The sequence below is a fragment of the Eleutherodactylus coqui genome, chromosome 6, assembly GCF_035609145.1.
Source record: "Eleutherodactylus coqui strain aEleCoq1 chromosome 6, aEleCoq1.hap1, whole genome shotgun sequence".
Classification (NCBI taxonomy): Eukaryota; Metazoa; Chordata; class Amphibia; order Anura; family Eleutherodactylidae; genus Eleutherodactylus; species Eleutherodactylus coqui.
This window is the reverse complement of record NC_089842.1, coordinates 114,547,765-114,569,753: the sequence shown is the minus strand read 5'-3', so window position 1 is coordinate 114,569,753 and position 21,989 is coordinate 114,547,765. Positions and strand designations below refer to the sequence as shown.

The 21,989-nt window shown below is 45.3% G+C and overlaps 1 protein-coding gene across 3 annotated transcripts in view; it reads right to left on the bottom strand.

The window, feature by feature from the left end:
• The window catches only part of LOC136632488 (nicotinamide N-methyltransferase-like), a 103,196-nt gene extending 100,110 nt beyond the window's left edge, over window positions 1-3,086 (bottom strand). For all 3 annotated transcript variants that reach the window (XR_010793175.1, XR_010793176.1, XM_066607416.1), the window contains exon 1: window positions 2,893-3,086. Coding sequence is in view for 1 of the 3 variants with exons in the window: in XM_066607416.1 (XP_066463513.1) it covers window positions 2,893-3,043 (151 nt within the window). In the remaining 2 variants the exon portion in view is untranslated. The remainder of the gene's footprint in view (window positions 1-2,892) is intronic.
• Between the last annotated feature and the right edge of the window lie 18,903 nt (window positions 3,087-21,989).

Here is a 21,989-nt window from a genome sequence, read left to right as displayed (position 1 = left end):
TGGCTCACAGCAGGGCGGCTGGAGGAGATTTCTCTCCTCACACTATCCTGCACATCTCCATTGACTTAACATAGCAGCCATTCAATACTAAACAGCTGCTGTTCAGCTCATTTTCCATCCTGCTGCATAAACAATGGACAATGAGCTGAACAATCATTGTTTAGTGTAAATAGCAGTCATTCAGTATTGAAGGACTTCTATTTTAAGTCAACAGAGAGAGGTGATGGAGTGTAAGGAGTGAAATCTCCTACAGCCTCCCTGCCCCCTGCTGGCCACTCTGTCAAAGAGCCAGCAATACTAGCTCCCACACAAAAGCACGGGAGCAAGTGTATGTGGGGACGAGTGTCGGGCATCGTTTGCCTGACATTTGTCCCGTCTAAATAGGCCTTTAGTGATCATGGGAGATTTTGAATATTCAGACATTTGTTGAAAATCTTTCTCAGCCAAAAGTATTAGGTTCAACAAACTATTGTTCTTTCTTGCTGACAACTCTCTTTTCCAAAAGTCAGAAGAGCTCTGCTCTCAAACCTACTGTATACACAGCATATATTGTGGAAATCTATATACATCCTAACTGCATGGATTATGTGCAGTTAGGATATGTCAATAGTAGTTGTATGTGTGTCAGGAAGGATTTAACACAACACTGCAAATTGCAGGCTTAGAAATTATAGGAGTACAATTTGTGTCTTGAAAACATTTTTAAGAGACTAAAATCTCATTTTCATAAGACTATTAGATACATTTTGGTCCCTTGAGTTTTATTGAAGAGCCAGATATGCATTTTCTCTTGAATACCCGGGGGTCTGATTTGTATACTATTTGATGACTACTAGATATTGTACAGGTGTGAGCTCTGTTTGCTATTTTTCCTACAATATCCTCTTGATCTTTCCAGTGTTAAATATTATCTTTTCCTGTATCGTAATTGTTTCAGTTCCATAGAATCTTCCATTTAACACAGAAATATGACAGCTTTATATAGACAGAATATGATAAAACCTCTTAGGTTGAAAAATATTATTTCTGCTAGTGGTGAGTATAGGATTATTGTTGATGTATTTTCTTTAGAAAAAATTAAATCTCTCATTGATCAGTAGATTCTGGAAATTAAGTTCTAAAGTCATCAAAACAATAGTAGAAGAATGAAAGGAGCATAAATGAGTAAACCGCAAATATCAGATAGCAGCAGCTTTTAATTATCCCATGACTGAAATTTTAGAAATAAGGAAAAGGTTTTGTTCAATGCTAGCAAATAGAACAAAATGTTATTGTTTTCAGTAAAAGAAAGAAAATAATCTTGCAGATATGTTACCTTGTAATGCCTAAAACAAGAAATTGTGTTAAAAATGCAAGCTTTCAAGACTATTCAAGTCTTTTCATCAGGCATGCTATTAACAAGCCTGACTAAGGCCTCATGTCCACGGGGAAAATCAGGCCCGCTACGGATTCTCCATGGAGAATCCGTAGCGGGTCCCTCCTGCCCCGCGGACATGAGACATAAAAATAAGAATAAACTCACCTCCCGCCTGCTCCGGATCTTCCCTTTGCCACGGCGTCATCTTCTCTGCGTCGCGGCCGGATCTTCTTTCTTCGGCCCCGCGCATGCGCCGGCCCGAAGAAAAAAGATCCGGCCGTGACGGAGAGAAGATGGAGCTGCAGCGAAGGGAAGAACCGGAGCGGGGGAGTAAATTCCGATTTTTGTCTCCCGTGGATCCGGACGGCTTCCATAGGCTTCAATAGAAGCCCGCGGGAGACCCGCACGAAAATGGAGCATGGTCCAGATTTTTTCATGCTCCATTTTTTTTAAAAATCACTTTTATTGACCATCCACGGGTATTTATCTACCCACGGGTGGTCAATGCATCCCTATGGGATGCGGATCCGTGTGCAGAAGAGTTAAAATCCGCTGCGGATTTTAATTCTTCTTTTGCCCGTGGACATGAGGCCTAAGAGAGCCACTGTATTTTTTAATTTACAGGATGCACCTAGGTTTAAGAGGTGTAAAAGAGGGGAAAAGTATTTAGAACCAAAAAAAGAAGAATTTAACATACTAGCCTTTTTTGCATTGACATTTTTCTAGTATTGGATGTAGCAGAAGGCAAAGGTAGATTTTTAATACAGTAATGAAAGGACTGTAAGCACTGTACTTCAATAAGAAAGGTGTTAAGCTGATTGGTAGAGGCGCGGGAGCAGCAACAGTTCCTGTCAGCACCAACAATCAGCTTCACGTGTGAGCAGCAGTGCAAAGGAGGAAGCAGATCAGTTTCCTAACTATCTCACAATGGTGCAACAAAGACCGTTCGGTCACACTAAAAGTACACGTGGTTGCGCCGGTTAGCTTGGATTTGTCGCTTTATACGAAACACTGTCTTTCCTCCTACCTCCCATTTTGGTAGGAATAAAAATTCATATTTTAAAACATAAATATGGTAAGTAGTTTTGAAATTTTAGATTAAACTTTCAATACCCTCAACAACTTTCCCAATGTTGTGGAGATTACAAGGGCGACATGACTCTACTAAACCCTTAGACATTCCTTATCATACTCAATTTTCAAGAATGTACTCTGATCATTTTAAGTGATGACTGTTTGTCTTCTTCCCCCCAAAATCCCATATCCTAAAAAATAATTTTCTTTTGTATTTTATTATTAACAATTGTTTAAAATCAATTAATTTAAGTACTGAGAGGAGATAAGAAAATCCCCCGGTATCCTCATGGGCTGCGTAGTGCTCGATGGGTGTTACATTAAGCACAAAGTGATATTCATAATGAGATACAGTTAGTGCTGTAGGTTTGAAAATAGCTCTATAATAACAGTATGAAAAAGTAAAATAAATGGAATATGAAAACATACATAAGAGTAGTAAAACATAGAAAAATACATACCAGCTGCGAAAGTTTTTGTAAGATTGTCAATAGGAAATATCAAGGACTCCTCTCCAAAGACCATTTCAGGTTTATCTGACAAGTAAATCTCCAGAAATTGTCTGGAATCAAAGCCGTCTACATGATAGAGCTTATTAGTAGAGCAATCCATTGTCTAAGGTTCACAGTCTGATAAGTAAGGACTGACTGAGAGACTGGTTCTACACCTCAAGCTATTTATATGATTACTAGGAAATCAATTTGCAATTTCTGTTACTTATCACATGATGAGTATTATTGTCTTCATGTGACAGTAAAGGTAGCCAATTACAGTAACTTTATCTTAGGTTAGCATAAAATATTAATGAACTTCAAACAACTTTTTATTATGAAAATAACAATAGGCAAAAAAAGTTGGTCAGTCTACAATGGTTTTTTAAATGTGTGTATGATCAACCATCCAGTAAGGATTGAAGAATTAAAAGAGTTGTACTGAAATGGCCCGCACCCAATGAAATAAAATAAATATTTAACATAACTATACAAGTCAGTGCATAATCACAAACAATCAGTAATAGTATAAATTCCTCAAATACAGTATATGCATGTACGTGTTATACTGTGTATGTAGTAGCTTTATGTTAGTAATACTTGACTGTGGAGCTCTGCTGCAGGCGTGACAGTCTTCTTGACTTTCCGCTATAGAGGAAAGTATGGATGTCAGCATAGGCCCAGGAAAAGCCAGATGTTGACTTGAAAGTGTGAGAGGTGATGTTGATATGCTAAACTACCACGCTGTTAGGAGTAGTTAAGATGCAAAAAAAGAAGAAATTTGGCACCAATGGGCAGAGTGCAGATGGTTTTCAGCAAAAACAGGGGAAGTTAAATTTGGCCCACTGTTTATTAATGCTGATGAATCCCCCTAACCTTATTTTAATTTTTGATTCTTCTGAGGAAGTGAATTAGCTCCTTGGGGAGCACAGACATAAATTCTGAAACATTGCTGCTGAATAGATGCTGCTGATGCATATGACCACAAAAAGTGTGAATATCCATTCAATAATGAACACAACTTGTAATTAATCCCAGTGTTTTTTGATTATTCTTTACCTTAGTTTTTTTTTTTATCATATGCATCTTTGCAGGAGCTCCTCTGATTATGGCCTGGATACTGGGCCATTCCTTTATCTTCTCGGTTCACAGGAGAGTGACACTGCTGAAGGAAGGTCAATGTCTGAGCTTCTCTAGAGATGTATTGGATGCACACTTCTTTAAATATCATCAGATATTATTTGACACCATGGTGTCTGAGGTGGTAAGACTGTTGAGTCTTTTGGATGCTTCTAAGATCCTCATACTTAGTACTGGTTGGTACTACTTGGGCCAAGTTTTGCAGACAGACTTAAAACATATAATGAAGTGGGACTTAGTTGCTTGCTTGGGGATTGACTGGTTTGATAAGAAAGGTTTTTCCACATTTTCTAGTGGTTTATCCAAGGTTCCAAGGCATTGCATCAATCCAAAAGGATAGAAAATGAAGAGTTGTCCTCCTTTGTTCATCCCCTTGGAAACACGGTAGCTTGGTATCAGATACTGGACGATGATGTCACTGAGCTATTTTGTCAATTTGGGATACATTTGACTGAAATTGGTTTGAACATTTTTAATGATTACCTTTATGTGATTATATTACTTTCACCTTCAACAAGTTGTGATCTAATTTTCTATGGCTTTCTTTTTTCTTGTGGATGGTACATAGTTAAAATGCTATTGTAAGGCAAAGCAGGTAGACATGGATCCATCTGCCTGGTAAATCACATCACATCTAAAAACTTGTGACTGTGTACAAATCAAATAACTTGTTATTGCAAGGCTGTTAATGGGAATTTAGTGGGGGAAAGGGTTAGTGAAGAAAGTAGAGAGGTGACTAAGAAGAAACAGACGCAAGAGTGATGTGCTGGAACGGGTCAATTCAATAAGTCACAGTAACGTTTTTCTTTTTTTCCGTACAATACCTTTAAACCTTTTTCTTAGCCATGTCCATTACCCGGTCTCTGTAATGCTCACAGGCTTTCCGCAATACATCAACATCCTGCTTACAATAGGCCTTCAATTCTGCATTAAAATCAAAAGTACAGTCCTTTTGCAATTCATACCACTCCATGAACTCTTTTCTGTCGTCAGGCATCATGTACTCTGGGCCGTAATATTTAGCATCAGGTAGGGGACCGACATAATTCTGGTTTTCTTTAGTATTGAAAAAGTGAGGGAAATGTCCCTTTCCCCCTTAAAAACCCATCGCCTGAGGTAGTTTGCTAAGCTTCATGGGAATGAAGTTAAGTGAGTCTATGAACCTCAAGTTCATTGAAGGTACCGTCACACACAGAAGGCGGCCGCCTTGAGTGATCATGTCTATTTGAATCTTCTCAATTATCAATTGCTTGACTATGAAATACGAATCATATCGTTCGGCATTGTGGGCAATAAAGGTGCAATTTGTAAAATCGCCGCTGATAAAAAACTGAACAAAATAGTGCGTGCAAAACTCGCCCTCAAACTCCCAAGACACTGATCCGTGCAGCGGAGTGGCAAAAATAAAATTTGGAATGTGTTTACCTGTTTCCTATTGGCACTCAAAGTCGTAGATAATATACGACGAGGCGTCCTCACCTGGTCCCCCCGGGTAAGGCTGCATGTAACACGCGTGTTTGTCAAATTTCACCACGCTGGCTTTACAGATGTTACAACGTAGCCCCTTGCATTCGTGAGGATCAGAGCGTTTAACCACATAGCGGTAACAACTCTCGCAAAAAGATTTTAGTCTTGCAAAACGCTTTATTCGACGCAGCAATGATCTTGTGGCGGGCTAAACAATCGGATGAGCGACAAAACACGCGGCAAGTGGAACAACGGTATATCGATTCCGGGGTCTCGACACACGATTCTGTCTGACAAGCCTTGCAAAAATACTGACACGAGTGATTATTTTTGTGGTGGAAAACAGAACTGCAATAATCACAAAAGTAATTGGCCCCGATAAAAGCTTTTATATTCGTAATCCCGTAATAATGATCATCATGGTGAAGGATGTATACAACATTCCCACCAGATGTTTTGCCGGTGTGGAAATAACGCCAATTACCGCGATTGTGGTATAGAACCCTTATGGTTATGCCCAAGTGCTTCTCGAATGCCTCAATATCGCTAAAACTCACTAACTGGTTGTTGGGAATCTCCAATTCGTGATGTAATTCTCTAGCTCGCTCCAATAAAACACTATCATCGGGAGACCCCTTCTCTAACAGTGCGAATAGGCTGGCGGCTAAGCAGAGGTTAGAGTCGTAATTGTTAAAATCAAACAGCCATTGTTTTTTCTGCTTGATGATCTGTGTGTAAAGTATTGATTTTAACCGTCTGCGATGTCTTCCACCGCTGCGCCTATTCCACACTATTAGCACTCTGAGAGTCAGACATTCACCAGCTAAACACTTTGCATTACTTTGTAATGCATTGGTCACAGCATTTAATAAACTCTCAGCGTTAAAATCATCCCGGGCCTGTTTTAGGGAATAAATAGGATCCAGCAATCGCCCGCTATCGACTCTCAGTTGTATAAAATCACCGGGTTGTATATCTCGTCTGATTCTGTGAGCAAAGACTGAATGACACCGTGAACAGCATTAATAGCACCAATAAAAGACTGTATCCTATGCAAATTTGCAAAGCTGAAATGATCAATGTGCTCCCCAGCATTGAAGTGATCAACTTCACGTCGTATATGGAATAAATGCTGTAAAAACACAGACGCGTCAGCAGCTTGCCCAACATGATCAGACGGTATACGCTCTTGTTCCTGCTGCGGGATCCGCGGTGAGGGCTCATTATTTACAGGCGGATCGGCTGTGTCTGGAATCTGCACGCTATGTGGTGCTGGATCAGGTCTATGTGGGGATGCCTCAGGATTTTGTGGGCAAATTCTGGGTTGCCTCTTTCTGCATCTTCTGGCGGATTCCCTCCTAGCGGCCATACACAACATTTTTATGGCTTTTTTAACAGACTTTGCTCTACGCCAAACGCAGCCTCTGTTAGAGCATTGTTTTTTCAGCCCTGATCCGACCATAGATAGTCATAAGGTGGGCGGCTGGGGGGGTGCCATAATACCGACGGCCTTGGAAATCTTTTGCAACTTTACGACCAGTTTTAAAAGTTCATCGGTACTAAGGTGCTCTACAAGTGAGTGCTCTAGCTCTGTTTGCCTCGTCCCCACTTGGGAAACTATAGTGAGATATTCTGATAACCTAGCGATAATGCTGTCACGTAGAAACCATATTGTATTTTTCAGCTGTATCTGCTGCGTCACACAGTGACGGTAAACAGGATCATCAAGATTTCTCGGTGTTATCGACCTTTTTGAAACTGGATACTCATCAGATGATTTTCTCTTTTTATGAGCTGTAGTGGGTTGTGATGGGTTAGCTAGCGACTGCTGTGTATCAACACATGTTACGGCATTAATACTAGCAGTGACTAGCTGGTGTTGTGTATCAGTTTGTGTTGCATTATAACAAACCCGAATATCATTAGACATTACGGCATGCGGCTTACCATTAGCGTTACCAGTGTTGCTGTCCCTGGGCTTTTCGGCCTCTTTCAAAATAGATGATAGCGCTGTTTTTCTCACACCATTTTTCTCACGCTTCAATAAGTTGCGTCGTTGTTTGACAGCAGTTGGAGTGGCAACATTGGTCATGTGTGGTTCTAACGGCATCGGGTATCTCACGGGTTCGATACGTGTCTGTAACACAGGGCTAGATGCATCCTCCGCCGCACTCACATGTTCCACAGGGTTTAGCGTCAGGTTTGCCATCCCTAATGTTGTGTTTTCCCCTGCACTGCCGCAAGCATTCTCTGGAAGGAAAAAACAACAACAAAAATGTGTAATGCTGTTGATGAATTACACGGGACTTACGCATGTAACAACCGTACTATAATTGAACATTCGCTCATATTGTTGCAAGCATCTTACCGATGACACTTTGACCGTCATCCCCCGACTGGTTTCCATACGCATCCGATATAGGTGATAGCTCCACCATTCTCACGCACCCATTTTGCGGTCTTAGTGGACTCCACTGATGATTGGTGAGTCCCGGCGATTGCGCTGATCTTTCGTGAATTATGGGTGTTTCTAAAGCATATAACGGATCTAGGTGTCCATTTACATCTGCAGCATCTGTATCGAAACAATACTTATTTAGCATAACACATAACAACAAGCGCGTAAACAAAACATTGCATACGGTGTGATAAAAGCTACCATTGGCAGACTGTGAGAAACAAGCGAATTGCGATTCGTCAAAAGTGGCGATGATGTCCTCCCAGTTCTCTTCTTTATACAGCAAATGATAAAAACGGATAACATTAACGTGTTTTTAAAAATGTATCCTTATCAGGTAGCTATACGAAATCAAACGAGTAAACACTGTATACCTACCGATTTGAGTGTTAGTAATTTCGAGGGGGGAACAATCGACACCCTGGCTTTCCATCTGAAAATACACAGACAGCATTACTGTAGTGAAAACTGATTTCTATCACCGCTGCTGTTCATTAGAAAATTTGTTATTTAAAAATATTTGTCATGCATCTTTACTGATAGACTAGCGTGTCATAGAAATATTACCGGCCCATATATTAAATGCATACATATAATATATTTATTTGATACAGTAATATTATTACATTATTAATAAACATTCTAATGATTAAAACTATAGTGATAGACTAGTATATTGCACACATAGTAAGACTAACAATATTACAATATATGCATAATTAGCTCTACAGCTAATGTAATGTTAGTTTATAGCGTAGAACTATTAACGGATACGTACATTAAAAATATACGGTATTAATAAATATTCTAATGATTAAAACTATAGTGATAGACTAGTATATTGCACAAAATATTAAGGTTACCAATATTATAAATATATATATAATCTAATTTTTAATACGGTAATATTAATATAACACGACAATGTTAATAAACTGCTATAATTAAAAAATAAACACATCTATTGTAATGCACTAGTTTATGCATGCTATTATTAACCGTACGTATATCAAATACATGAATATTAATAATTATCTTAATACGTTAATATAATACGGCATCAAGAATGATAATCAACTATACTAATTAAACATACATCTATTGTAACGAATTAGTTTATAGCGTAGAACTATTAACGGGGTCGTACATTAAAAATATACGGTATTAATAAAACAATGTTTATCCTTATACATTAATGCAAAAAGAAAAAATAAAAAACAATGAATTATCTATAGAGATGAGCGAGCGCACTCGTCCGAGCTTGATACTCGTTCGAGTATTAGGGTGTTTGAGACGCTCGTTACTCGAGACGAGCACCACGCGGCACTCGAGTCAATTACATTTCCTTCCCTGAGAAATTTGCGAAATTTTCTGGCCAATAGAAACACAGGGAAGTCATTACAACTTCCTCCTGTGACGTTCCAGCCCAATCCCACCCCCCTGCAGTGAGTGGCTGGCGAGATCAAGTGACCCCCGAGTATTTAAATCAGCCCCGCCCGCGGCTCGCCACAGACACATGCTAAGAGAGATCAGGGACAGTGCTGCTGCTGCTATAGGGAGAGTGTTAGCGTCTTCAAGAACCCCAACGGTCCTTCTCAGGGCCACAGCTCACCTACTGCATTACTGTTGTGGCTGCTGTGAGCAGTTTTGCACTTTTTTTTTTTTATGTATATCGGGCCTGCAGGCTATAGCGTTCTCAGGCTACAGGCTGTACTTGAGTATAGGGGCAGTATTTGTCAGGCAGGGACAGTGGTAGTGTAGAATCCTGTCTACAAGAACCCCAACAGTCCTTCTTAGGGCAACCTGTGACCGTGTGCATTTAACTCCGTGGTTGCTAGGAGTTGTAGTACCTCAGTATTGCACAGCAGAGCCTGCGTGCAGCATTCATTTAAATATTTTTCTGTCAGCAGTTAGAGTAACGTCAGCGCTGTCTGCCTCTAAGTGTACGGCAAGAAGCCCCAATTTTTTACACCGCTCTGTCTTACAAGCATGCTGTCTCACAAGTGCACGGTGTGTCTGACACCCATAGATTGAAAGTGCAATACACACTGCATAGTCTCAGCCTGCATTGCATAGAAAAAAAAGGAAATTTAAAAAAGAAATCCTTTTTACGGCTGACGGTGACCCAGTGCATTTGCCTGCGTGGCCTGTGGGACTTCACATCCATCCAAACTGCAAAGTGCACAGCAAGGCCTGTGTGCGGCCTTCATTTAAATATTTTTCTGTCCGCAGTTAGCGTAACGTCAGCGCTGTCTGCCTCCATGTGTACGCCAAGAAACCCCAAATTTTGTACACCGCTCTGTGTTACACGCCAGCTGCCTCAGAAGTGTACGGTGTGTCAGACACCCATAGATTGAAAGTGCAATACACATTGCATAGCCTCAGCCTGCATTGCATGGAAAAAAAAGGAAATTTAAAAAAGAAATCCTTTTTACGGCTACCGGTGACCCAGTGCATTTGCCTGCGTGGCCTGTGGGACTTCACTTCCATCCAAACTGCATAGTGCACAGCAAGGCCTGCGTGCAGCCTTCATTTAAATATTTTTCTTTCCGCAGTTAGCGTAACGTCAGCGCTGTCTGCCTCTAAGTGTACGGCAAGAAGCCACAAATTTTTTACACCGCTCTGTCTTACACGCATGCTGTCTCACAAGTGCACGGTGTGTCTGACACCCATAGATTGAAAGTGCAATACACACTGCATAGTCTCAGCCTGCATTGCATAAAAAAAAAGGAAATTTAAAAAAGAAATCCTTTTTACGGCTACCGGTGACCCAGTGCATTTGCCTGTGTGGCCTGTGGGACTTCACGTTCATCCAAACTGCATAGTGCACAGCAAGGCCTGCGTGCAGCCTTCATTTAAATATTTTTCTGTTCGCAGTTAGCGTAACGTCAGCGCTGTGTGCCTCCATGTGTACGCCAAGAAACCACAAATTTTGTACACCGCTCTATGTTACACGCCAGCTGCCTCAGAAGTGCACGGTGTGTCATAGCCTCAGCCTGCATTGCATAAAAAAAAAGGAAATTTAAAAAAGAAATCCTTTTTACGGCTACCGGTGACCCAGTGCATTTGCCTGCGTGGCCTGTGGGACTTCACGTCCATCCAAACTGCATAGTGCACAGCAAGGCCTGCGTGCAGCCTTCATTTAAATATTTTTCTGTGCGCAGTTAGCGTAACGTCAGCATTGTCTGCCTCCAAGTGTACGCCAAGAAACCACAATTTTTACACCGCTCTGTGTTACCAGTCAGCTGTTGGCGCAGTGTACGGTGCCAGACAGCCATAGAGGGAGAGTCCAATAGACGCTCCATTGCCTGCATTGCATTGGAGAAAAACTAATTTTAAAAAAGGAATCCTTTTTTACATCTGCTTGTAACCCAGTGCACATTACTGCGTGGCCTGTGGGACTTCAGGTGAATCTCAACTGCATAGTGCACAGTTAGTCCTGCTTGCATCCTTCTTTATAATTTATCTCAGGTTTCTTTTTGCGTTGTATAACCGTTGGCAGGCACCAACTGCGCGGCAATAATTCAAAAAAATTTTCACACCGCTCAGTGTCTGCTCGATTCTTAATCCACCATGCTGAAGGGTATGGGTAGAGGACGTGGACACGGGCGAGGACGCGGAGTTCCAATTGAGGATGTGGGTATAGGCCGTGTTCCTGGTCCAGGTGAATCACAGCCGGCTGCTGCGGGAGTAGGAGAGAGGACAGTTTCTGGGTCCCCAGCTTCATATCGCAATGTTTGGGTCCACGTCGTAGACCTTCATTAAAAACCGAGCAGTGTGAGCAGGTCCTGTCGTGGATGGCAGAAAGTGCATCCAGCAATCTATCGACCACCCAGTCTTCTACGCCGTCCACTGCTGCAACTCTGAATCCTCTGGCTGCTGCTCCTCTTTCCTCCCAGCCTCCTCACTCCATGAAAATGACACATTCTGAGGAGCAGGCAGACTCCCAGGAACTGTTCTCGGGCCCCTGCCCAGATTGGGCAACAATGGTTCCTTTCCCACCGGAGGAGTTTGTCGTGACCGATGCCCAACCTTTGGAAAGTTGCCGGGGTCCGGGGGATAAAGCTGGGGACTTCCGGCAACTGTCTCAAGAGCTTTCAGTGGGTGAGGAGGACGATGACAATGAGACACAGTTGTCTATCAGTGAGGTAGTAGTAAGGGCAGTAAGTCCGAGGGAAGAGCACACAGAGGATTCGGAGGAAGGGCCGCTGGACGATGAGGTGACTGACTCCACCTGGTGTGATAAGCCAACTGAGGACAGGTCTTCAGAGGGGGAGACAATTGCAGCTGCAAGACAGGTTGGAAGAGGCAGTGGGGTGGCCAGGGGTAGAGGCAGAGCCAGAGTGAATAATCCACCAGCTGTTTCCCAAAGCACCCCTTCACGCCAAGCCACCGTGCAGAGGCCAAGGTGCTCTAAGGTGTGGCAGTTTTTCACTGAGACCGCGGATGACCGGCGAATAGTGGTGTGCAACCTTTGTCGCGCCAAGATCAGCCGGGGAGCCACAACCACCAGCCTTACCACCACCAGCATGCGCAGGCATATGATGGCCAAGCACCCCACAAGGTGGAGGCACACGGCGCACGAACTGTTGCAGGGTCTGACAGAGCAGACCGATCTCTGGCTTTCGCCGCTGAGCCTCCAACCTGGCATGGTCGTGTGTGACAACGGCTGTAACCTGGTGGCGGCTCTGCAGTTCGGCAGCCTCACACACATGCCATGCCTGGCCCACGTCTTCAATCTGGTGGTTCAGCGGTTTCTGAAAAAATACCCACACTTGTCTGACGACCTCGGCAAGCTGCGCCGCGTTTGCGCACATTTCCGCAAGTCCACCACGGACACTGCCATCCTGCGGACCCGGCAACATCGGTTTAATCTGCCAGAGCACCGACTGCTGTGCGACGTGCCCACACGGGGGAATTCTACGCTGCACATGTTCGCCAGGCTCTATGAGCAGCATAGAGCAATAGTGGAATACCAACTCCAACATGGGCGGTGTAGTGGTAATCAGCCTCCCCAATTCTTTACCCAGGAGTGGGCCTGGATGACAGACATCTGCCAGGTCCTCAGAAACTTTGAGGAGTCTACCCAGATGGTTAGTGGCGATGCTGCAATCATTAGCGTTACCATCCTGCTGCTATGCCTGCTGAGAAGTTTTCTGCAAGGCATAAAGGCCGACGCTTTTCGGTTGTAACAGGAGACGGGGGATGATAGTATGTCGCTTGATAGGCAGACCACCCTCATGTCTATATCTCAGTGCATTTTGGAGGAGTTGGAGGAGGGGGAGGAGCAGGAGGAGGGGAAAGAGAGAGCTGGGCACACTGCAGAGGGTTCCTATGCTGCTTGCCTCTCATCTGTTCAGCGTGTAGGGCCTGTGGAGTAGGAAAAGAAGCCTGAAAGTCATCTTCCTAGTGAGGACAGCCATGTCTTGCGTACTGGCACACATGGCTGACTTTATGTTAGGCTGCCTTTCTCGTGAACCTCGCTTTATACGCATTCTGGCCAACACGGATTACTGGGTGTACACCCTTCTCGACCCATGGTACAAGTAGAACCTTTCCACTCTCCTTCTCGAAGAGAAAAGGGGTACGAGAGTGATGGAATGCCACAGGGCCCTGGTGGAAAATGTGATGCTAAGCTTCCCATCTGACAGCGCTAGTGGCAGAAGGCGCAGTTCTGAGGGCCAAGTAGCAGGGGAGGCACGGAGAACAGGCAGCATGTTCAGCGCAGGCAGTGGAAAACTCTCCAAGGCCTTTGCCAGCTTTATGGCTCCCCAGCAAGACTGCGTCACTACTCCCCTGTCAAGGCTGAGTCGGAGGGAGCACTGTAAAAAGACGGTGAGGGAGTACGTAGCCCACCGTCCTTTGTGATGCCTCTGCTCCATACAACTATTGCGTGTCAAAGCTAGACACGTGGCACGAACTTGCACTGTATGCCCTGGAGGTGCTGGCTTGCCCTGCCGCTTGCATCTTGTCAGAGAGGGTGTTTAGTGCCGCTGAGGAAATCATCATGGACAAGCGTACCCGCCTGTCAACTGCCAGTGCCGACATGCTTACACTCATGAAGATGAACAAAGCCTGGATTTCCCCAGACTTCTCTTCTCCACCGGCGGAGAGCAGCGGAACCTAAAGATTATTTTCGCTGCAACCGCAGATAAAAGCACTCTTCTCTATCACCGAAAAAAATGACGCATTTAGCTTTGTCAATCTGTCTCTGACATTAGTCCTCCTCCTGCTACTCGTCCTCCATAAACAACGTGTCATCGCGCTGAACGGCCAATTTTTCTGCGGCCCAAAAGGCTCATCTACCAGTGTTTTTACAATTTTTCGAAGTTTCAAAAGTATTAATACTTTAACATGAAACAATTTTTTTCAACAGGGCTGGCTCCAGGCTCTGTTACAAATTAAGCAACAGTGAGCTGTATCTTTCAAAAAATATTTATGGGTTTCACCTGCCCTCTTGGTTGAGCAATTTTTCAGAGGTACACTTGTACTCTTGGTAGACTTATTTTTCGGGCCCACGCCTACACTCTTATCCAACTAATTTTTCCGGCCTTCACCTACGCTCATGGTACCCCAATGTTTCAGAGGTTGGCCTATAGTACTACTACAGAAATTTTACTGGGGTCTGCCTGCCCATACTTCTGCTACAAGAATGTTACAGGGGTCTGCCTATACTGCTGCCACTTAAATGTTACAGGGGTCTGCCTATACTGCTGCCACGAAAATGTTACAGGGGTCTACCTATACTGCTGCCACGTACATGTTAAAGGGGTCTGCCTATACTGCTGATACAGGAATGTTACTGGGGTCTGCCTATACTGCTGCCACTTAAATGTTACTGGGGTCTGCCGAAACTTCTGCCATGTAAATGATACAGGGGTCTGCTATACTTCTGCCACGAAAATGTTACAGGGGTCTGCCTATACTGCTGCTACAAAAATTTAACAGGGGTCTGCCTATACTGCTGCTACAGAAATGTTACTGTGGACTGCCTATACTGCTGCCACATAAATGTTACAGGGGTCTGCCTATACTTTTGCCACGTAAATGTTACAGGGGTCTGCCTATACTTCTTCCACGTAAATGTTACAGCAGTCTGCCCTAAACTGCTGATACAATAATGTTACAGGAGTCTGCCTATACTGCTGCTACAAGAATGTTACTGTGGTCTGCCTATACTGCTGCCACTTAAGTGTTACAGGGGCCTGCCTATACTTCTACTACAATAATGTTACAGGGGTCTGCCTATATTGCTGCTACAAGAATGTTACAGGGGTCTGCCTATACTGCTGCTACAAGAATGTTACTGGGGTCTGCCTATACTGCTGCCACATAAATGTTACAGGGGTCTGCCTATACTTCTGCCACGTAAATGTTACAGGGGTCTGCCTATACTGCTGCTACAAGAATGTTACAGTAGTCTGCCTCTACTTCTGCTACAAAAATGTTACAGGGGTCTGCTTATACTTCTGCTACAAGAAAGTTACAGGGGTCTGCCTATACTGCTTGCACGTAAAGGTTACAGGGGTCTGCCTATACTGCTGCTACAAGAATGTTACAGGGGTCTGCCTATACTGCTGCCACTTAAATGTTGCAGGGGTCTGCCTATACTTTTGCCACATAAATGTTACAGGGGTCTGCGTATACTGCTGCTACAAGAATGTTACTGGGGTCTGCCTATACTGCTGCCTCTTAAATGTTACAGGGGTCTGCCTATACTTCTGCCATGTAAATCATACAGGGGTCTGCCTATACTGCTGCTACAAGAATGTTACTGGGGTCTGCCTATACTGCTGCCACTTAAATGTTACAGGGGTCTGCCTATACTGCTGCTACAAAAATGTTACAGGTGGTCTGCCTATACTTCTGCTACAAGAATGTTACAGGGGTCTGCCTATACTACTGTCACTTAAATGTTATAGGGGTCTGCCTATACTTCTACTAAAGAAATGGTACTGGGGTCTGCTTATACTACTGCAACTGAAATGTTACAGGGGTCTGCTTATACCTTTTCTACTGGAATGTTACAGGGGTCTATTTATACTATGGGTGCACACAGACTTCCCATCGTGGTGTTTTACCTATCAGGTTCAAAAACACTCACTGAATATGGCATGAATTGTGGGCCGAGGCCAAGATGTATTTTCTCGTGTTACGAGAGTTATCTCTGAAACTCGTTTGGGCTACTGAAGAGGAGCGTTACTGCCTTAATGAGACGTTCACAGCTGTACTAGCATCGGAGTCCGCTCTATGCCCGCGTCTGCTGAGGGTGTGTGCAGTGGCCTATGTCCTTGGCGGAGTGAAAGTCTGCCATTTTTGTGCACTGTAATTTCTTCATGTTTATTACCTTTTTTTTTGTTCCTTCTGCACGGCTATGTTGTGGGTGCACAAAGAATTCCCATTGCGATGTTTTACCTGTCGGGCACAAAGTCACTGACTGACTTGGATAGGGGCAGAGTGCAGATGGCTTTCCCCTAGCAGTGTCGATTGAGCTATCCGACACCAACACAGAATGAATAGTGTGAGGGGACCCGGATTGCCCATTGCTATGTAACTCACGGCACCTTGGGTCACACAGTGTGTTTGCGGGGACCCAGCCAGACCCAGGGCCTGCTCACATACTTCCCACACAGGCTACAGTGGGTCGTGGTCATGGTTTCTTGGCCTTGTAAGGCCACCTCCTCCTCCTGCTTGGGGTCAGGGGATCAGCACTGAGCATCATGTATTTGCTCTCGTATTACCACAGTTATCTGATACACTGGTTTGGACCAAAGAAGAGGAGCATTACTGCATTAATGAGATGTTCAATGCTGTACTAGCATCGAAGTCCGCTTCATGCCCGCGATTGCTAAGGGTGTGGGCTGAGGCCTATGTCCAGGGGAACTGCAACTGCGCCAGGCTGGGCCTGTGGAACTTTTTCCTGGCTAATACAGTCATTGGAGCGGTGAAAGAAAACGTAACTGATTTACTGAGACCTTGACAGCTGAACTAGCATCGAAGTCAGCTTCATGCCCTCGATTGCTAAGGGTGTGGGCTGAGGCCTATATCCTCGGCGCAGTGAAAGTCTGCCATGTTTGGGCCCTCTGATTTCTTCATAGTTCTTGTCTTGGGTCGCCTAGGACCCACCTATGCCATGGGTGCACACAGACTTCCCATAGCGGTGTTTTAGCTGCGTGGCACAAAGTCACTGACTGACTTGGGTAGGGGGCAGAGTGCAGATGGCTTTCGCCTTGCGGTGTCGATTGAGCTATCCGACACTAACACAAAATGAATAGTGTCAGGGAACCCGGATTGCCTATTGCTATGTAACTCGCGGCACCTTGGGTACCAGTGTGTTTGCTGGAACCAAGCCGTACCAAGGGCCCGCTCACATACTTCCCACACAGGCTACAGCGGGTCCTGGTCATGGTTTCTTGGCCTTGTAAGGCCACTTCCTCCTCCTGCTTGGGGTCAGGGGATCAGCACTGGGCATCATGTATTTGCAGTCATTTTACCACAGTTGTCTCATACACTGGTTTGGGCAAAAGAAGAGGAGCATTACTGCATTAATGAGACGTTCAATACTGTGCTAGCATCGAGGTCCGCGTCATGCCTATGATTGCTGAAGCTGTTGTCTGAGGCTTACGTCCAGGGGGAACTGCAAGTACGCCAGGCTGGGCCTGTGGAACTTTTTCCTGGCTAATCCAGTCATTGGAGCTGTGAAGGAAAACGTAGCTGATTTAATGAGCCCGTCGCAGATGAACTAGCATCAAAGTCCGCTTCATGCCTATGATTGCTAAGGCTGTTGGCCGAGGCCTAGGTCCCAAGGGAACTGCAACTGCGCCAGGTTGGGCCTGTGGAACTTTTTCCTGCTAATCCAGTCATTGGAGCGGTGAAAGCAAACGTAACTGATTTAATGAGCCCGTCGCAGATGAACTAGCATCGAAGTCCGCTTCATGCCCTCGATTGCTGAGGGTTTGTGCAGAGGCCTATGTCCTCGGCGCAGTGAAAGTCTGCCATGTTTGGGCACTCTGATTTCTTCATGGGTCATGTCTGGGGTCGCCTAGGACCCACCTGTGCTGTGTGTGCACACAGACTTCCCATTACGGTGATTTACCTGTCTGGCACAAAGACACTGACTGACTTGGGTAGGGGACAGAGTGCAGATGGCTTTCCCCTTGCGGTGTCGATTGAGCTATCCGACACCTAGCAGAATGAATTCTGTGTGGGCACATGGATTCTCCATAGCTATGTAACTGATGCCCACGTTTGCAGCTCCTGACGGAGGTTGGCACTTTATTGGAATGAACGTCAATTTCTCATTGATTCTCAACTGCATTGTGGGCTGTCGCCCCCCCCCCCCCCTTTTACAGAAGGTCGCTAACTGGCCCTGCCAACCCTCTGCAGTATGTGCCTCCGGTTCCTCCGCATGGCAGACACACTTGGAAATAGACATGAGGGTGGTGTGGCTATGAAGCGAGCGTGTGGCATGAGGGCAGCTGAAGGCTGCGCAGGGACATTTTTGTGTGTGCTGTGGACGCTGGGTCGTGTGGGGGGTTAGGCAGCATGTAACCCAGGAGAAGAGGCAGCGGTGTGACCCGCAGGTGGTGATTGTGCTTGGTTGGAGGTAGTGTGGTGCTTAGCTAAGGTGTGCCTTGCTAATGAGGGCTTGTCCAAAGTAAAAATTGTTAGGGGGGGGGCACACTCTTGCTGCTATTGTAGCTTAATAGTGAGACCTGGGAGCCTGAGATGCAGCCCTGCATGCTGCCCCTCCCCTGCCCTATCCGTTTCTGTGGCGTTTCCATCACTTTCGTAGGTTTTCCAGATTTTCACAAGTGAAAACCTAAGCGGAGCATCCGTCATATACAAAAATGGCCCACATCTTCAATATGGTGGTTCAGTGGCTTCTGAAAAACTACCCCCACTTGTCTGACCCGCTCGGCAATGTGCGCCGCGTCTGCGTACATTTCCGCAAGTCCACCATGGACGCTGCCACCCTGAGGACCCTGCAACATCGGTTTAATGTGCCAGAGCACCGACTACTGTGCGACGTGCCCACAAGCTGGAATTCTATGCTGCACATGTTGGCCAGGCTGTAGGAGCAACGTAGAGCAATAGTGGAATACCAGCTGCGACATGAGCGACGTAGCGGTAGTCAGCCTCCCCATTACATTACTGAGAAGTGGGCATGGATGGCATATATCTGCCAGGTCCTTGGAAACTTTGAGGACTCTACCCATATGGTGAGCGGCAATGCTGCAATCATTAGCATTACCATTCCACTGCTTTGCCTGCTGAGAAGTTCGCTGCAAAGCATAAAGGCCGACGCTTTGCGGTTGGAACAGGAGACGCGGGATGACAGTATGTCGCTTGATAGCCAGACCACCCTCATGTCGATATCTCGCGATTTTGAGGAGTAGGAGGGGGAGGAGCAGGAGGAGGAGGAGGGGGAAGAGACAGCTGGGCACACAGTAGAGGGTACCCATGCTGCTTGCCTCTCATCTGTTCAGCGTATATGGCTGTAGAGGAGGAAGAGGGGGAGGAGGATCCTGAAAGTCATCTTCCTGGTGAGGACAGCGATGTGTTGCGTACTGGTACCCTGGCACACATGGCTGACTTTATGTTAGGCTGCCTTTCCCGTGACCCTCACGTTAGGTGCATTCTGGCCACAGATCACTGGGTGTACACCCTTCTCGACCCACGGTAAATGGAGAACCTTTCCACTCTTATTCCTGAAGAGAAAAGGGGTACGAGAGTGATGCAATACCACAGGGCCCTGGTGGAAAAATTTATGCTAAAGTTCCCATCTGACAGCGCTAGTGGCAGAAGATGCAGTTCCGAGGGCCAAGTAGTAGGGGAGGTGCGGAGATCAGGCAACATGTCCAGCGCAGGTAGGGGAACACTCTCTAAGGCCTTTGCCAGCTTTATGGCTCCACAGCAACACTGTGTGATCTCTCCCCAGTCAAGGCTGAGTCGGAGGGAGGACTGTAAAAAGATGGTGAGGGAGTACGTAGCCTATCGTACCACTGTCCTCTGTTATGCCTCTGCTCCATACAACTATTGTGTGTCAAAGCTGGACACGTGGCACGAACTTGAGTTGTACGCACTGGAGGTTCTGGCCTGCCCTGCGCTAGAGTCTTGTCAGAGAGGGTGTTTAGTGCAGCTGGGGGAATCATCACGGATAAGTGTACCCAACTGTCAACTGCCAGTGCTGACATGCTTACACTCATAAAGATGAACAAAGGCTGGATTTCCCCAGACTTCTCTTCTTCACTGGCGGAGAGCAGCGGAACCTAAAGATTATTTTCACTGCAACCGGAGAAAAAAGCATTTTCTATCACCGGAAAAAAAGGGGGGATAAGCTTTGTCAATCACTCTTGGATATTATTACTCCTCCTCCTCCTACTCCTCCTCCTTCTCCTACTCCTCCTCCTAAAACAGCATGCTATCACGCTGAACTGCCAATTTTTCAGCGGCCCAAAAGGCTCATCTAACAATTTTTTTTTACAATTCTTCAAAGTTTTAAAAGTATTGTATTGATACTTTAACAGTCCAAAACCAATTATTTTCACAGGGCTGGCTGTACGCTGTTACAAATTAAGCAAGAGCGAGCTTTATTTGCCCTCGCGGTTGAGCAATTTTTCAGGGGTACACTTGTACTCTTGGCACACAAATTTTTCTGGCTCTCGCCTATACTGTTATCTAACTAATTTTTCCCGCCTTCGCCTACACTCACAATACACCAATGTTTTAGGGGTTCGCCTATACTCTTGCTACAGAAATGTTACAGGGGTCTGCCTCTACTTTTACTACAGAAATGTTACTGGGGTCCACCTCTACTTTTACTACAGAAATGTTACAGGGGTCTGCCTATAAGTTTACTACAGAAATGTTACTGGGGTCCGCCTATACTTCTGCTACAGAAATGTTACAGGGGTCCGCCTATACTTCTGCTACAGAAATGTTACAGGGGTCTGCCTATACCTTTGCTACAGAAATGTTACTGGGGTCTGCCTATACTTTTACTACAGAAATGTTACTGGGGTCTGCCTATACCTTTACTACAGAAATGTTACAGGGGTCTGCCTATGCCTTGGCTACAGAAATGTTACTGGGGTCTGCCTATACTTCTGCTACAGAAATGTTACTGGGGTCTGCCTATACTTCAGCTACAGAAATGTTACTGGGGTCTGCCTATACCTTGGCTACAGAAATGTTACTGGGGTCCATCTCTACTTTTACTACAGAAATGTTACAGGGGTCTGCCTATACCTTTGCTACAGGAATGTTACAGGGGTTTGCCTCTACTTTTACTACAGAAATGTTACCGGGGTCTGCCTATACCTTTTCTACAGGAATGTTACAGGGGTCTGCCTCTACTTTTACTACTGAAATGTTACTGGGGTCTGCCTATACTTCTGCTACAGGAATGTTACAGGGGTTTACCTATACTGTGTGTGCAAAAAGACTTCCCATCGCGGTGTTTTACCTATCTGGCACAAATACACTGCCTTGGGTAGGGTGCAGAGTGCAGATGGCTTTCCCCTTGCGGTGCTGATTGAGCTATCTGACATCTACACAGAATGAATTGTGTGCGGACACATGGATTTCCCATTGATATCTAACTCAAGGCACCTTGGGTCACACAAGGTGGAGGCTGGGACCAAGCCTGACCCAGGGCCCGCTCACATACTTCCCACACAGACTATAACGGGTCCTGGTCATGGTTTCTTGGCCTTGTAATGCCATCTCCTCCTCCTGCTTAGGGTCAGCACTGGGCAAGATATATTTTCTCTCGTGTTACCACAGTTATCTGCGGCACTGGTTTGGGCCAAACAAAAGAAGCGTTACTGCATTAATGAGATGTTCACTGCTATACTAGCATCGGAGTCCGCTTTATGCCTGCGATTGCTGAGGGTGTGGGCAGAGGCCAATGTCCTGCGGGAAATGCAACTGCGCCAGGTTGGGCCCGTGGAACTTGTTCCTGGTTAATCCAGTCTTTGGAGCGATGAAAGCAACCGCA